The sequence below is a fragment of the Kockiozyma suomiensis genome, assembly GCF_038497685.1.
Source record: "Kockiozyma suomiensis strain NRRL Y-17356 unplaced genomic scaffold V2V93scaffold_5, whole genome shotgun sequence".
Lineage (NCBI taxonomy): Eukaryota > Fungi > Ascomycota > Lipomycetes > Lipomycetales > Lipomycetaceae > Kockiozyma > Kockiozyma suomiensis.
In genome coordinates this window covers 380,631-397,335 of record NW_027117668.1, presented here as the reverse complement: position 1 = coordinate 397,335, position 16,705 = coordinate 380,631, and the positions used below count along the sequence as shown (strand labels likewise).

At 42.5% G+C, this 16,705-nt stretch overlaps 9 protein-coding genes across 9 annotated transcripts; 5 read left to right on the top strand and 4 right to left on the bottom strand.

Annotated features, from left to right (window-relative positions):
* Nucleotides 1–451: 451 nt before the first annotated feature.
* On the top strand, nt 452–2,360 carry V2V93DRAFT_367577 (uncharacterized protein). The gene is made up of 2 exons (XM_066909607.1): nt 452–1,028; nt 1,094–2,360. Exons 1-2 carry the CDS (start codon nt 679–681, stop codon nt 2,199–2,201), a joined length of 1,458 nt encoding a protein of 485 aa, XP_066766522.1. The 5' UTR covers nt 452–678; the 3' UTR covers nt 2,202–2,360.
* On the bottom strand, nt 2,112–2,847 carry V2V93DRAFT_367576 (uncharacterized protein). The gene has a single exon (XM_066909606.1). The coding sequence runs from the start codon at nt 2,662–2,664 to the stop codon at nt 2,341–2,343; it is 324 nt and encodes a 107-aa protein (XP_066766521.1). The 5' UTR covers nt 2,665–2,847; the 3' UTR covers nt 2,112–2,340.
* V2V93DRAFT_367575 (uncharacterized protein) lies at nt 2,687–3,700 on the top strand. Its single transcript, XM_066909605.1, has one exon. The coding sequence runs from the start codon at nt 2,792–2,794 to the stop codon at nt 3,644–3,646; it is 855 nt and encodes a 284-aa protein (XP_066766520.1). The 5' UTR covers nt 2,687–2,791; the 3' UTR covers nt 3,647–3,700.
* On the bottom strand, nt 3,604–5,096 carry V2V93DRAFT_367573 (uncharacterized protein). The gene is made up of 3 exons (XM_066909604.1): nt 5,009–5,096; nt 4,748–4,924; nt 3,604–4,661 (listed from the first exon to the last, which is right to left on the bottom strand). Exons 2-3 carry the CDS (start codon nt 4,896–4,898, stop codon nt 3,775–3,777), a joined length of 1,038 nt encoding a protein of 345 aa, XP_066766519.1. The 5' UTR covers nt 4,899–4,924; nt 5,009–5,096; the 3' UTR covers nt 3,604–3,774.
* V2V93DRAFT_367569 (XRCC4-like factor-domain-containing protein) lies at nt 4,814–7,332 on the top strand. Its single transcript, XM_066909603.1, has 5 exons — nt 4,814–5,351; nt 5,418–5,549; nt 5,603–5,732; nt 5,793–6,763; nt 6,844–7,332. Exons 1-5 carry the CDS (start codon nt 5,181–5,183, stop codon nt 7,021–7,023), a joined length of 1,584 nt encoding a protein of 527 aa, XP_066766518.1. The 5' UTR covers nt 4,814–5,180; the 3' UTR covers nt 7,024–7,332.
* V2V93DRAFT_367563 (PIN domain-containing protein) lies at nt 7,320–9,317 on the bottom strand. The gene is made up of 3 exons (XM_066909602.1): nt 8,998–9,317; nt 8,473–8,944; nt 7,320–8,407 (listed from the first exon to the last, which is right to left on the bottom strand). The coding sequence occupies exons 1-3, from the start codon at nt 9,127–9,129 to the stop codon at nt 7,470–7,472; spliced, it is 1,542 nt and encodes a 513-aa protein (XP_066766517.1). The 5' UTR covers nt 9,130–9,317; the 3' UTR covers nt 7,320–7,469.
* A 117-nt stretch (nt 9,318–9,434) lies between these two features.
* On the top strand, nt 9,435–11,249 carry V2V93DRAFT_334099 (uncharacterized protein). The gene is made up of 6 exons (XM_066907697.1): nt 9,435–9,695; nt 9,762–9,949; nt 10,009–10,256; nt 10,309–10,788; nt 10,844–10,919; nt 10,975–11,249. Exons 1-6 carry the CDS (start codon nt 9,482–9,484, stop codon nt 11,140–11,142), a joined length of 1,374 nt encoding a protein of 457 aa, XP_066766516.1. The 5' UTR covers nt 9,435–9,481; the 3' UTR covers nt 11,143–11,249.
* Nucleotides 11,250–11,255: 6 nt separating this feature from the next.
* V2V93DRAFT_345138 (peptidase S8/S53 domain-containing protein) lies at nt 11,256–13,044 on the top strand (the record flags this gene model as incomplete). The annotated part of the gene is made up of 5 exons (XM_066907874.1): nt 11,256–12,082; nt 12,154–12,297; nt 12,352–12,462; nt 12,515–12,877; nt 12,937–13,044. Exons 1-5 carry the CDS (start codon nt 11,477–11,479, stop codon nt 13,042–13,044), a joined length of 1,332 nt encoding a protein of 443 aa, XP_066766515.1. The 5' UTR covers nt 11,256–11,476.
* Nucleotides 13,045–13,465: 421 nt separating this feature from the next.
* V2V93DRAFT_379488 (armadillo-type protein) lies at nt 13,466–16,663 on the bottom strand (the record flags this gene model as incomplete). Its single annotated transcript, XM_066912014.1, has 2 exons — nt 13,466–16,525; nt 16,592–16,663. 2 exons carry the CDS (start codon nt 16,661–16,663, stop codon nt 13,466–13,468), a joined length of 3,132 nt encoding a protein of 1,043 aa, XP_066766514.1.
* Nucleotides 16,664–16,705: the final 42 nt, after the last annotated feature.

The window sequence follows — 16,705 nt, the reverse complement described above, 5'->3', positions numbered from 1 at the left end:
TGTCTATACCTGCTTTTTTAACGACTTTTGGTTCACGGGATTTTCTCTAAAATGCTTTTTGTGGTATCTGATTTGTTTTATTTTTTCAACTCGTTTTTGGGGTGCATATTAATTTGTTTGGTTTTTGATGTTTCTGATTGCAATCATACTTGATGTTTCATTTCATTCTATATACACTAGTAGTTATCAATTGCTATAGTTTCTTAGCCATGCTCAATTTCAATTCTTAAGGCTATGAGACGACGTATCTTGTATGCTCGCATTGCTAAAGATGCAGAAAGCATGATCAACGGTATGAGTATTCGCGACAGTGCTATCCTACTATCAAGGATCTAAAGAATGTTGAATTTTAAGTAGTGCCTCTCGGAGCCGCAAAGGAATGCATGCATAGCTTGTATCAGACTGTACACACGGATGCCACCATCGATTACCAGATACTTACTGCGCTATAATTTAAATAAGCTAATCGAAGTAGCCGAATCATCGAATATCTTGACTTTTGTTTGTTGGACTTGCGAAATTGCTTCAGAACTCTCTATTTACCCACACAAAATTCAGAAAAGTCTAACTACGATCATGAGCCTTAAACTCTTCGGGTTAGGGTAATTGCGTAAAGATGGTAGTTTATTCCAATCAATTTACAAGTGGCAGCGCTATCTTAGTTCTGTCCTTCACAATATGGATCCTCCTACTCGAGTCTCTCTTCAGTCTAATATAGGAACACTTCGATACGCTGGTCGTCTACCGATATGGAAAGCTGTTGAAGCACTGGGAATTGAATGGGACGACGCTAGTCGAGGGAAACACTCTGGCTCCTTTGAAGGCTTAGAGTATTTCAAAACCCGCGTACCGAATAGTGGAACATTCATAAAAGCTTCAAAAAAACTTGACGATAAAGTTGAGTTTGGAAGAGCGGTGAGAAATAGATATGCCCCTGTTGAGTTGGATGAGATCGAAAAGACGGATATTGTGTTTGGCAACAAGGTAGCTGAGAGAGTTGGCTTTGATAAAATTCGGATTCGACAATCGTAGGATTTGCCAAATTGTTTTCATAAATCTGTCGAATGTTGCTCTGCTAATCTTTTAACTCAAGAAAATTAGACCAATTGACTGTAGTGTCACTAGATAGACAGTGTGTTGCATATCCGTCCGGAAATCTCGAAACATTATTTCCTTCGATCCAGCATCTTGACTTGTCGCACAATTTATTCGACTCTCTGGCAGATGTTGCAAAAATTACTATTCAACTTTCTCAGCTAAGGATATTACGACTGAACGGGAACCATTTTATATCGTGGGACATACCGCCAGACCTCTCTGAAGCATTCTCTCTAATTACTGCGGTTTCGCTTACTTTCACGCTCATATCTCCGTCTACCATCTCCATCTTGCCTAGAATATTTCCTGCCGCAGAAGAGTGCAGTCTTGCAGAAAACAGCCTGTGCGATGAGAAATTGACGTTTGATCATGCGTGGCCATCACTACAGATCCTCGATCTTTCTTGTAATAATTTCTCTTCAATTCCTACAATCTCCTTTCCTGGCGAGAACTCCTCATTATGCGAGCTAAACTTATCTTATAACAAAATATCTAGAGGAGGAATGGCTATGTTTAAATCGATCCGCATTCTCGACCTCAGATACAATAAAATCACCACGTGGACAGAATTAGATCGTTTGCGCTCGCAATTTCCCAAAGTTACCGATCTTCGGCTCCAGCAAAACCCTTTGATAGGTGGCGTGGAAGAGGATGAGATTCAAGCATATATCATTGGGCATTGGGGAGGACTTTCGGCGGTCAACAATATGAAGGTCTCGGAGAAGGAGAGGGTAAACGCTGAATTATACTTCATGTCCAAAGTGAGTAAAGGCCAATTTAAAGATTTCGATATGAGTGGTTCTCGATGGGCAGAGCTATGTGAAGAGTATGGAGCTCCGGTTGCTTCAGATAGCATTGAAAAGAAAAACGCAGTTCTTGACCTGACATTTGTCAGGGGATCAAAGACAGAAAGTAGGAAGGTTCCTCGAGGACTAACCGTGCAGCGACTGAAACTTCTCGTTGCTAAATGGTATAAAATACCAATACGGAAAATAGAGCTGGTATCTATAGATGCTGAAGGCCGGGATATTGTTTTAGACGATAGTCTCAGAGAACTTGCCTTTTACGATCTGGATTATGGCTCTGTAATTCATGTACGATGATAGCAGCAGTAGTTGCGATGCGCACATTTATTGCATGTAAATTCTCGGTCTATATACAAAGAAATGAGTGGGTCTTATCAATGTGTTTAGTCTCGACGACATGAAAACGATTCAGCTAGAGATGTAGAATCCAACTTGGCTAATGTGTATCTTTACTGCTCTCGCTGCTGCGTAATTCAGTTTTAGTAACTGTGTTCTGTCGCCAGAAAATCCCGTCCCCTGCCCGAAGAATCCCAAATGTAATCATGGCAGCACCCACAACTTTGATACTGCCGTGGACGAATCGTATATTCGACGGCTTAACCTCTCGATAAAATTCACTTGCTGGGTTGCGAAATCGAGAGCTGAATAGCATATAACCGCCGGCACCCATTAATCCTGTAGCCGATATTATACGGCATGGTAGGCAATCTTCGTATACTCTCTCGCGATTAGATGGAAGGGGGAAATTTGTAGCAATCATATTACTTCTCCTGACGACTGGCCGTTCCAGCTTGCTTGTGACCGCTTGCGAGCTAAGAAATTTAACACTGGGAGTTGAAAATTGACGTCACAAGTAATTCTTTGTCCTCTCAATTACAAGCCCTCCAATGGACAAACCAGCCACGGATCCATTGGCCCCAATCATAAATGCTCTGGCGACGGCGGAACAGATTTTGATATCAAATACCAGAGGAGCCAGTGCTTCTTTAGTCTCTCGTCTTCATTATACAGGCGGTAGTGTAGCTCAAGTAGCTGGTGCGATACTCGGACTCGAAGCACCAGTGATTGCTACCGGCCTCGTCCTCTTTCACAGATTCCACCTCTTAGCAGGATTTCTTGAGCATTCTATAAAGGACACTGTTGCAGGATGCCTTTTTATTGCAGTCAAGTTATGTGAGACTCCGAAAACTGCACAATCGATTGCGGCTGCGGTGGAAGCAGCATGTGAAGATCCTCTAGCAACTGGCAGCAAACCAATTTCTCGGAGAAATGCCAAGTATTACAACAATGAAAAACTGAATACGATATATACTACAGAATTACAGATATTGACGACATTGGCGTTTGACACTCATGTAGTAGTACCATATAGCCTATGTCTTGAGTATCTCTCAGCGTTGAAAATCAGCGACGTGTCAGATCGAGAAATTTTAGCTAATCGGGCATGGGGATATTTAAACGACAGTATGAAAGTCAAGATAAGCATTTTACATCAGCCTAATGCAATTGCAGTTACAGCACTCTGGCTTGCCGCTCGTGAGGCTGATATTGAAATTCTTGAAGGAGAACGGTGGTGGATGATATTTGATGTCGACACGGAGGACATGGGCCATATAGTTCTGCTACTTCGAGAATGCAAAGCCATTGCAATAGGAGAACGAGAGAGAGTTGAAAATGGGCTAAGGTGCTCGTTAACAGTGAAAGATGTTACGGATAGAATATTAGAAGAAGCAAACGCTTGATATGTAAGATAAATAATCTATAAATTACCAACTAAAAAAGATGCAAAATTCGGACTTAAAGCAAAAGGATTATGTAGACCCTACGAAACAGACACAATTATGTAACAACATATGAGACTCCAAGCAAATCATTGCCTGTGTAGGGTCGGTATCCTTTCTGAGCGGCCTTTCAGCTGTATATCTAACGCATTTCTCTTTGTATTCAAATTCAAACCGTACTTGACTCCCTTTGTGACCAATCCCAGAAGAGCTGCAAGCAATCCATCAAATTGCTGTCCTTGGGCAACCACAGCAATATTTTCTGTACTCAATCGACCAATCATGGCATTTATTTGTCGCAAGATCTCAAAGTCGGCAGCAGTAAATGCTTCCTCAGGAATTGTCAAGATGTGGTCTAGATACCGGCGAATAATCTCAACACGAGAATAAAGCATCTTTACCGCGTTCGCTTGACTATTGAGTTGTGACACTATCTCATCCGCATTACTATTAGGCGCCATATCTGTATCATCCTTCTCATCTCTCTTCGAGCTGCTGGCACCTTTCTTGGAAGAGCTTGACGTATCATGACCTGTCTGTACAACTTGATCAGGTCTAGCCACATATAGCACACCGATATGCTCAGCTTCAAAGCTGTCGATCCTATGTTGAACTTCTGCAAACACTAGCTTCCCGCCTTCGGTATATAGCGTTTCGTAGATTGTGATTGGCAGCTTTTGGCTTGCTGAAGAGAGGTCTACTCTCGGATCAAGAATTAATAGTAATGGTGGGGTGTCATTGTGGAATCTTGCAAGATATTGATGGGCCTGTAATATAGCCTCTGTTGGTTCATATGGAGGGTGCAGAGGGATGTAAAACCATCCCACAAACTCAAGATCTTCGAAACAAGTCTTGAACTGCTCCAATTTAGTGGCTAATAGCTCTTCATTAATCCTCCCATCTACTACGCTAAATTCAAACGACTGTTCAATTGAAACGTCGCGGCCGGTTTGTTTTCCGAGTAAGCCTCCAAACACTGAGAGTTGGTGTGATCATTAGCTTCCAGTCGTGAAGAGAGAGAAATGAAATAGTCTTGATCCCAACCAATAGGATTATACTTACATTCGTTTCCGGACAAATGTGCTCTAGTATAATAATCTGATATATTGAGAATTGCTAGAGGATGAAGCCCAATAGTCAGGTCTGTGGATAGCGCGGTCTGATTTCGCAGCACAATCGAAGTCGGCTGATCAGATTCGGTAGCAGAAGCCATCGCTGATAAAATATCCCGTGCTTACTCTAAAGCAAAACAAAAACAAAGAGTTACGGATCAATAATTTGTGATAATTTTTATCAAATTGTACTTTGACGGTCGGAACTAACAGATTGATGAGTACTCCGCGTGGGAGAAATAGTAGTCACAAATCACAGATCACTCGCCAAACTTGCTTGGCCTTGAACGCGTCGCGCCAACCGTGAAAGCCCAACTTTTGCTGTCTATTACAGTAATGCTGCTACCATGGATTTTTCATGACAGCAAAGAATTTGGGGAACTATGAATAAACCTACATGGTTACCGCTACGGCTAGCGTCATCAGCTGGAGCTGTAACTGGCATGCTCCAACAGTTTCTCGCGACTGATACAGCATACACTCTAATAGTTACTGATCTCACACATGCTTGGATTGATTCACCAACACATGACGAGATTATACAGCGAGCGGAAGTAATATACCATTTATTGGTTTTTCATGAATTCATGTGCATTGGGGCTTACTGTATACGTTGTTAGAGAGACGACTGCGTCGTAGATGCCTCCGAAACATCAAACTTCCAAACTCTGGTCGATCGCCTAGCAAGTGCTTTTACTGATGGACCAGTTGACAAGTCAAGCAAAATATCAGCGGTTAAGTCAGAAAGTAATGTGCGTTTCCATTGTCGCTATTGAATCCTCTGCTGCGCTGACATGGATCACAGCTAATTGTGACGGTATCAATTGGCCTAGCGGGGTCATCACAGCCATTGATTTGGAATTTTCGAATGATCCCAGCTGAGCGACCGGAATATAATAGAGATTTCGTTATTAGTGTTTTTGGTTTAGTCGATGGTACGTACCATTTTACTCTGGCTAGTGTCGATTAATCGATCCAAACTGATAAGACATCAGCATTCTATCAGCAAACAATAGACTTACAGCTTATCATCGCCGACAAAGATTTTCATTTGAAAGCGATAAAGAGCCAAGTTCAAGAGCGGTTAGGTTCAGCGGTTAATTACGTTCCAAGAAAAGCAGTGGAAGCTGCATCTGTTTTTGACTGCGACACATGGTTGCAAAGTTGGAAAGCACAAAAGATGCGATCAACTGATACAGCCTCGGATATGTTTCGTCGGACGATATCCCACGTCGGAGACTACTGGGGGATCACTGGTAGCGGGCGGCTAGCCATCAAAAGCAATGACTTCCTAGACATACCTTATAACAAAACTCCAACATCTGATTGGTCTACTTCTAGGACTACCATGCAGGCTTCGGCACATTCGAAGACTCGACTAAACAAGGGGAAGCGCTGGGATAGCGAAGATCAGAAGTATCCACAAAGAGAAGATAGCGAAGAAACAAATGACAGCAAATGGGCAACAGGAAAATCGTCTGACGATAGCAGCGACAGTAAAGCAGGAAGAAATGTCCGAGCAGATAGACGAAGACGAAGGCGAAGGCGAAGAAGAATAACGGCAACGGACAGTGGTGATAGCGAAGATGAGTCATGTAGGCTGCAAAGCAAACAAGGCAATACCGGGATTAGTCGGAACTACGATTCTTCGGACGAATTTACTGTTCTATCGCCTAAAGCTTCCAAAATCAAGGCTACCACCTCTAAAAAGAGAAGAGCTAACGACGTTTCGTATAGCTCAACCGGTTCCTCGAGGTCAACTGTGAAGGGAGTACGTCGGCGGAACCGAAGAAGGCTAATATCCAGTTCAGATGACGGCGGCTATGCCAAGCCAATGAGTATCAAATCCACATCTCACCGTCGTATAAGGCGGCGCAGATACAGCAGTAGTTCTTCTATTTCCGAGGTAGCGAGTCTAAGTGGTCACAGTAAAGAAAGGCGTGAGCTGCTAATCTCACCTGAAAATGTCAGTTTATATTATCACCAGCAATACACAGAACACGTTTCACTTTTTTTTATACTATATTAACTCTACTACTTTCGCAGGACAGTGACTTTAATGGCCAGCCACCGCGTATAACAGGCAAAAAGCAAGAACAACCTCCAGAGGCTTCCGCAGTGGCACCACCGCCGTCGGCGACAAAACCTACGCTGGAAGAGCTGGTAGCTGCAAAAAACAAAAGGCTTGCGGAACTAAAAGCCATTCGAAGGATCCAGAACTCTTGAACTTGAAACAAGCAGTAGCAATCTACGCACTTGGTCTGAATATCCATTGCATACGAATTTTTAGAATGTCCGAGGTCTCTGGAGGCATCCTATTCACGGAGATTTGCACTAAGAAGAAACTACTTCTTGATTATGCGTAATAGAACGTACTATGATCACGGTTTTTATAGCAGTCATCAGATCGAAAGAGACACAATCAATATTTAAATCAAAAGGTCATCATTTCTATACAGTTATTCGATTAAGTAAAATCTCATGCGTTACTAGAAAGCATAGCTTAACCAAACATGTATAAATGATGCAATTTTACAATAAGTAATAGATACAGAGCAGAGCGCTCATACCCAGCGTAATATTCATAACTGTACCGCAAAAGTCTGGTAAAATGCTTCAGCAAATGATTATAGATTATATACAGTTATCCAGTACAGAAAAGCAGTAGTCGTTCAAGTGTGAGATGGGCCTGGAGTCCTTGATCTGCCGGTACGCCGAGTTTCATTCGGTCGCGACCAAGAAATAGGAGCGTCAATTGTAAGTGTCGGTTCAGGAAACCAGTATTTACCTCTTTGCAACTTGGGAACAGAACGTGCAGTTCTAGTTCTAGATTCTGCGGATTTTTCTTGTTCCGCAGAAGTCAGTTTGTCAGAGGCACCTTCCGCCTGAGAAGTGCATTCATTCGGTAAATTGTTGATATCTTGTCGCTGTGACTTTCGAATTCTATTGACTCTGCCGGGTTTAGTGACGTGGTCATTAAAAGTTCTGGGAGAGTCGATGGTAATGTTAGGCTCTGGAAACCAGTATCTATCGCTCTTCTTAGGGGTTTCCCGGCTTGATATTTGACGAGAACCTGGTGGATCATGAAATTTCGGTGATATAGGCCGCTGAGAAGGCCCTGCCAGCTTTGATATGTCGGACGCGAATCCCAAGTCATTCTTAGCCGTCTGGTCCTTCAAAAGTCGCGCCCGCTCAGAGGGCTTCATACCTTTAGTAACGAAATTCGGTGTGGACTCTGAACCAACTTCGTTTTCTTGCAGTATAAACTCACTAGGCTTTGAGCGGTCGGAATATCTCGAATCAGGGTCTGAGCCGAATTGGCGCAAAGTGTAATAGCTCTCTTTGAGTAACGAAGGAACAAAATTGAGCGACTTCGAAGCGGTAAAGTAGTCATCAAGATCTTCATCAACTTCAGTTAAATCTTTCGCTTTGCCATCAGTTCTTGTGCCAGAGGCCACGGCACCTGAGTTAGATCTTTCGCCTTTTCCAGCTTTTTCACTGGAAGTTTGAGATGAAGATCTTTTGTCAAAATATTCAAACGGAAGACCGCAAACTTTTATGGCAATATCTCTAGCCGTCAAGGTGGGGACATATGATATTGTCGGAATTCCTAATACAGCTCTTATTAGCCAGGACTCATAGCGGTCACTGTCCCTTCAAAAGCTATAATCCTACCGTTCGCAATTGATTTAATACACAGATTGTTATCGCCGGAAAGGATAACGACTGACTTATCACGCTTTTTTAAATAATAAAAGCAACAATCTAAGATAGAATCATCACCAGCAGTTTTAGTATCAGAAAATAGTTCGTCAAGTCTCTGAGCTCTGACAACCGGATTAGACGTGGCCAGCGCCCGGAAGATCCATCGGATCGCTTGCCGCGCATACAACCCAATGTTAACTCTGCGCCCATGTTCTACACGGACCCCCGCAGATTTCAAGCCATCCAGCTCTTTAACAACTGTCATCGGAATGACGAGCAGGTATTTATAAATAATGTCTTTTTGAAGGTTAACAAGGTCTTCCAAAATTGGAAGGTGAGATATAGCAAAGTTTGTGTCAATTACAACTAGCACCTGTGCAGCTGCAAGATTTTGCTCTGGAATTTCAAGTGAATGCGGTGGTTGAAATGTAGCAGAATGCTTCTGGTCAGATATATGTTAATCGAGGCATAGCTATAAATGCAGAACAGTCATACGTCCACAGCTGAAAAAGGGTCCTCGCCGTGATTACTTTCAGCTTTGTGCAAATTTTCCAGAAATGTATCATCTAGATCCATCATAACTGCGTCATCGTCATCCATGTTTTGTTCGCCATGTAGATGGTCCATCGCGACTGAAAACAAGAGAAATATCGACAGCTGCCTCAGGGGCTGAATTTGAAGTATCTCCAGCAGTATCCTAAATCATCAATCACTGTCAAACCGACACAACTCATCGAAAATATCTTTACGTGAAGACATGCAATTCACGCGGCTTTGACATCGTTGACACAGCGACCTTGTCTCAACAAGACGACGACAGAAAAACACCCGCTTCGACAGCCCAATTAACTTCACGCATTAACTCTAATATAAACTCTATTTTGAAGACCCCAACCAAAATAACGCGTCTGCCAGAAATTGAAATGTAGTCAGATTGCCGGCCACCAAGAAGTTGCTGATTACTTCAGTCGACGTCAAAATGAACACCTCGACTATTGTGGCGATATGCCTGGTGATATACTTTTTCATCCCGGTGGTTCTCTATTTCATGATCCCCAAGGATCCAGAGATCAGTCCGCGCAAGAGAGCTATTGTGCTGGTCTTGGGCGACATTGGAAGGTCCCCGCGAATGCAGTATCATACCCTCAGCTTGGTTGAGACAGGATTTATTGTGGATTTCTGTGGCTATACTGGTGTGAAATTGTTTAATTTGCCTGCTGTTGTCCAATATCTATTTTAACACTTATATATTTAATCAGAATCTGCTCCTTTACAGTCGATATCCGATAACCCTGATATTACGATTCATTCCATACGACCTGCGGAGGAGCTGGGTTTCTCATCTCTTCCGTTCATCTTGAGGGCACCGCTGAAGATTATCTATCAGACCTACCAGCTGTATTATCTTCTTAAAAGGTTGAAAGGCGCTGACTATCTTTTAGTGCAGGTATGTCTGAATACTGCTATACGTCCGCAAAGAATTTAAGTCGTATACTAACTGACAAGAACCCTCCATCCCTGCCAACTTTGTTGATTTCTTACATTTTTATTACCATTCAATCTAGGAGGACTCGTTTTATTATCGACTGGCATAATTTCGGATACACTGTTCTCGCAACTAAACTTCAATCCAATACACATCCATTTGTAAGGTTAAGCAAATGGTATGAGCAACGCTTTGGCAGACTTTCTTTTGCAAATTTTTGTGTTACAAAGTCTATGGCAGATGTTCTAATCAGAGAGTTTGGGCTTAAGTATGTATTGCTTCTTGTTGACGCCGACATGCTTTACTGACATGGAGTCTAGTTCGTTTCGTATTATCCCATTACCCGATCGCCCAGCTAGGCAATTTCAACCTCTGACTGTCGAAGCAAAGTCAAAGCTTCTGCTGACTAGTGAGATATTTTCAGAGTTCAATCCCCAGACCGACAAACTGGTTGTCACTTCTACATCATACACTCCAGATGAGGATCTTACATTTCTACTTGACGCACTGTCACAATATGACGTCAGCTCTACCCCGTCGATTCCCCTTCCTCGTATATTAGCCGTGGTTACTGGGAAAGGTCCACTGATGGACGAATTTCTGCAGAATGTGAAGGCTCGAGCTTGGAATAATGTAACGGTACGAACTGTTTGGCTCTCAGCAGAAGAATATCCACTAGTTATTGGCGCGGCAGATATTGGTATCTCGATGCATCTCTCCACGTCAGGCTGGGACTTGCCAATGAAAATTCTGGATATGTTTGGCTGTGGAGTACCAGTTCTTGCGCGAGATTTTCCTGCGTAAGATATTTTTGTGTCAACTAGCTATCATTTCTGGACTGATGCTTTTATACAGGTTGTCAGAATTAGTACGCGATGGGCGTAATGGATTCAGCTTCGAATCAGTTGGCGATCTTGCTGAAAAATTGATTGTATGTTTAATATATCAATACCTGAAGACGGATGCTAATTTTATGTTGATTATAGGAATTGTTCACCAACCCGGATAAAATGCTAAAGATCAGAGGCGGCGCCAAAATGGAATCTACAAATAGATGGAACGAAACCTGGCGTATTACTGCTGGACCGGTATTTCATATTCCAAACAAAGATGATTTGACAGAGATATATAGCAGTAGCAGTAGCGATGATTGAAGTTGAGCTGAACAATGTAGCTCGTTGGGAAAGTCGTTATATATTTGAATATTTTATCTTTGATGTATATACTTAATATTCTTGAATTTAACGAGGTTATAAACTCAGTATTAGGTGAATATTTGGATTAGAAACGAAAAGAAAAGTAACTAGCCCACCGCCCTTCATCGCGTAGTGAGATATTTTGATTCAGACTATCATGTGTAGGTAAATAGTGAACACTTGCCTACTCCCAACTTATCTTTCATTCTATACTTACCTGCAGCCAGCAACTTCCCCTACCTATTAGCAGCAGCCGCATCTTTCTGATACCTCATACCTTTAATCACAAAAAATGCGCTGGCCTGTTGTCTGGTTATTGCAAACGTGCCTGCTCCTACTCGTGCTTTCTGGCTCGAGAGCGACCGCTGACGAAGACACAGCAGTTTCTAAAGAGGATCTCGCTCGCCGCAATATATTGCAGAGCAATAACAATACCAATGAACTGTCTATATCTGAAGATTCTATTGCATACCCTAAAGTTATTACACGAATGCGATCTATAAGTGATCGTTATATCATTGTCTTTTCGTCCAACTCTGATCCTGGCAGTATCAAGTCGCATTTCAGCTGGTTAAACTCTCAGATATCTTATTCGGGTCATGGACTTCGTCAGCGTGTCTTTAAAAAATTTGATGGAAGGCTAATCAAAGGATACTCTGGGACTTTTCTGCGCTCATTTGTGTATAGCATCGCAAAGCGGCCTGAAATCGATTATGTCGAGAGTGAGGTCATTTTCCACGCCGTCGACGTTCAGCAAGGAGCACCTTATAACCTGGCTAGATTATCGCACCGGGAGACTCTCACCAACGAGACGGAGAGCACCTTTGGATACGACTCTGATCCTGGAGCTGGTGTTACCGTCTACATTTTAGATACTGGCATAGTCGTGGATCATGAGGTAGAAACTTGATCTTTTTAAGCTGACTTAGCTATTTCTTTCAGCTTCAGTCTGACTTTTAAACCTGATAGGAGTTTACTGGACGCGCCACCCTGGTCAATCTCGTTCGTATGTCATTCAATACAGATATAGTAGGTCACGGTACACACGTCGCTGGTACAACCGCTGGTGCCACATATGGCGTTGCGAAAAGAGCATCTATTGTGGCGGTCAAAGTACATCTTGTGAGATTAAGTATGGTATCCGAGAAATATAACTTACACAGATAGGTATTAAATGATCGTGGATCTGGAACGACGTCAGATATCATATCAGGACTGGAATATGTTGCCGCACAACATTCTGAGAACGGTGGACCTAGTGTTATCAACATGAGTCTCGTATGTTCGTTTGTTTTTGATTCAACAAAGCCTCTGACTGACTTTTGAGCAGGGTGGTTCTTTGAGTTCCGCACTCAATGAAGCTGTTCGTGCTACCGTTCAACAAGGAATTCATGTCGTCGTAGCTGCTGGAAACAGTGGTACAGATGCATGCTCTTCCTCACCTGCTAGCGAACCTTCTGTGATGACAGTTGGTGCGAGCGATATCAATGATGCAATTGCATCATTCAGCAATGTCGGAAGCTGCGTAGACGTTTTTGGCCCCGGCGTCAACGTCCTGTCGGCATGGAATTCTGGCAATAGTTCTACTCGTCAATTATCTGGTACTTCGATGGCTTCGCCTCTGGTTGCTGGATTGACTGCTTATTTAGTAGCAAAAGATCCAAGTGCATCAGTGGCCGATATCCAGCAGCTTGTAATTGTCTATAAATTTATCGATATTTTATGGAGATATAACTAATTTAATGAATATAGATCAAAAACATCTCAACGACAGGAATGCTAACTAATGTTCCTTCAGTTCCTCCAGGAACACCGAATAGCATTGCCTTTAATGGATATACCTTTGCATCTGATTCATAATGCTGTGACTGTCTGAATTTGCTAAGATTTTTCTATCTGCGGTTTCAAACATACCCTCATGGTCCTTCAGACATGCAGCGGATCTGTTTGTTTTATAGTTTTTTTACTTTTCGAACTTTTTTTGTATTTTTAATTGCTCCATTAGAATTATGTCCATTCCACTGCATAACACTTTTAACGGTCTTCAGCGTTCATAAACCTATATCCTATTTCCAATTTGAATTTGAGGCATCCTCTGTAAAACCATTTTATTGCTAAACATGCATAGATATTCCCCTATATGATTTCAACGTTTAAGTTATGAAAATAGACACTCTCTTATCTAGCAGAACGTTTCGAAAAAAATAGACCTGATGTCGCAAGAAATGATTATAACAAACGCCATAGCAAAACTCCAGATACTAAAAAGCAAACAAAACCACTAAACAAAGCTATCAACATTGAGATATAACCAGACGGAATCGCTTGACACTTCCTCCATCGCCTCTTTAAGCTCCTGAACATGTCCTAAAACAGGCGCCGATGTCTCCAAAATATCTACAAAAAGCAATTCCTTTAACCTCGTATTTCGTAACACAATCGTCAGGTAGGCTGTAGTAGCTCTATAAATTTGCGCCGAGCGTGAATATTTGCCTTCCCTTGAGCGAGGCACCACTTTAGGAAATAAAGCTTTCAAATCAGATTTCCATACAGCATCGAATCTGGAACTCATAAAATCACCAGAGTACTTGCTAAAATCTCCCATGACCTGTAACGCAGCTGTCACAACATGCAGCTCAGGATCCTTCAGCCTAGGAACTAATGCGGGCCATATATCATTGATAATAGGCAGCAACTCCTTTTTGCTAGTGGCAAGAACCGGGATTCCGATGTGTAGAAGATCCAGTAATTGATACCTGAGAGTCGACGAAGCGTGCGAAAGATAATATCGTGAGAGGAAAGCTATGCGTTTCACGATAAAATACCACGGCTTTGGTAATGGCGATTCCCATATCTCAGGAGGCTCAGACGGATGCTCATCTCTATGATCCATTTCCTTCATATATTTGTCTTCTGATATGTTCTTCTTTGTATCCTCGAGATTTTCATCGGGATCTTCATTATTTTCTGGCTCGTGCAATTCGAATTTAGGCTGCCTTTGCAGCTCAGTGAGTAATTCCTGCAAATTCCAAATACCCTCGCGCTTCAAGCGGGGTGCATCTTCCAAGCTTAAATTTGAGGTCAAATAAGCGATAGATGTCTCTTCGACTACAGCCTTCAAAACCTCGAAAAACCCTTCGACTAACCGAGAATACCCATGATAGCTATCAAGAAGCTGGAAAATAGACGCGACAATATCATCAAGATATTGAATTGCACTGGGACCCGCAAGTTTAATTAAAACAGTGAGGATCTTTGGAGTTCGCGGTGAAATATCAAGCGAGTTGATTCTCAATGATATAGCATCGAGAACGTAATCCACATTTTGGACAAGCAACTCACTCACGGATGTATACCCGCTAGACAGTGCAATGTTGTGGAGCGCTATATACGCATGCTGGCGAACAACAAGAGATCGCGACGTCACCATATTCAAGACAGGAAACAGAACTTCCATCAAGATCACTCTGAACTCCTCTTTCATGATATCCGCAGAAAGTGTAATTCCCTCTAGCGACAGCCGAACGAGAGTGCTTTCATCTTCAGTCAGCTCATCATCATTCATGCGTTTCTCAATAAGCGATAGCGAAGTCTCATTGAGCTGCTCCGAAGCCTGAGATATGAAAACAGTTGCCTCATAATCTTCAAATAGCTCGGTAGATTTTCTTGAGCCTTGAACAATATGTATATACATCCAATATGCTACCTGTTGCAGTTTTATATCACTACGCGAGTCAATAGCCACTTGAACACATTCATCTGCAATACTCCGAAACATTAGCGAAGCTCCGATAGCCTCTAGTACCATTTCTAGTTCTTTTGCGGTTTTCGGACCGACAATTTGCACTATGTCAAGTGGAGTAAAATCAAATCTTCCATCAGTTCTCGGAGTCAGACCAGAACTGACGGCATTCTTCTGGAAGACAAGATCAGATGATGAAGACAGTATATCTGAGGATGATATTTTCGACGGTGACGAAGACGTCAATGACACCGAAGAGAAAAAGCTGGAAATTATGGACTCTTCAATAACAGTCATCTCTGTTTCCCATTCAAGTAACAGTTCTAGCCCAATCTTCATCTGTTGCAGCATTTTACTTTTGACGTCGTCATCATGTAGTGCCAACGTTCGTTGTAGTGCTGTAATCCAGTCATAAACAGCCATTTTCACTATATCCTGCGAGTCAGGCGTTTCACGACCAAACAACTGCATAAAATCCCAACTATCGGAACTAATCTCCTCGTCAGCATCGCAACAAAATAAAACCATCGCAACTAATAAAACTGCACGGCAGTTGTCTAAGCTATCAAAACAAGATCGTAATAGTCTTATACAAAACACTTTAATCTCCAACCGTACTTCACGTCGATGGTGTGTTCTTAGACCGAGAACGGGTTCCAAGCCGCGTTTCACTTGTGTCTTCGTTGCTTTAAGCCAACTTGGCGTTCGAAAATCTGTCGCAGCATTTTGTTTGCTATCAGAACTAGGTGAAGAGGATGACCAGTTCGAATCAATGTCGGTATCATGGGCCATCGGCACCGAGCTCGGTTCTGTGGTGGTGATTGTTTTCGATCCGGACGATGAATTGTCTTGAAAATCAATGTCGGCAAGACACAACGCAAGTAAAAATCCAAGTAATTCTGTAGCTTTTACCATCACTCTGTAGTGCGTTTTCCGAGCGCTCGGAATAAGTAGATTGGATAAAGTTGAAACACACCCAGGAAGGAAACTAGCGAGCACATCACCATCTTCGATAGCATTAACCAGCAGAGTCCGCAAAGCATCAATGGCAGCGCAGCTACATTCGACATCAGTTGCGTCAAAAGAAACTTTTAGCAATACAGCAACTGCATGTCCAAGAGCAGGTATTTCATTTCCATCTTTATAAAAAGCGCGCAGTGAGCGCGATGCTGAAGAAGCAATGAAGAGCTCGTTGAGAGCTCTGCATCCAGATCTCTTCGTTTCGTCTGAAATAAAACGACCTGCTTGCTTTCTATTTTGCTGCGGAGGAGGATCAAGCAATAGAGTGAGAAGAACCATAAGCTGCTTGAGCATATCAACTTGTAAATTCTTCCCCCAGCTATTTCGTATCAAAAGTTCAATGCATTGAAGAACTAGCTCAGTTGACCGATCGTCCAGTCTCTCACGCAGTCGAAGCAAATGAGAGAGAGGAAAAAAAACGTAATCGCAGAGCTGAGGACTGAAAACATGGGTGGGAATACTATTCAAAGTATGAAGGAGATCTTCTAGCCCATCCACGATCTTGAACTTGTTGGCAGCAGTAGTATCGCGTGTCAACGTAAGAGCTAGCTGCGACAACGGCACGCACACCTTTTTGGCCTGATTCGCAGAAAGAGTTAGTTCTAAACCAAACAAAAAAAGTGAAGCCTCAATGTCACAAAATACCTTCATAAATGCATCAGTCTGTGGCTGATCCGCGACATCCGCGCAAGATCCGCTGATACTGCTGGTAATCATGATCCCTTCAGAGTAGATGACGCCCGAAGAAAAGAAATTCGC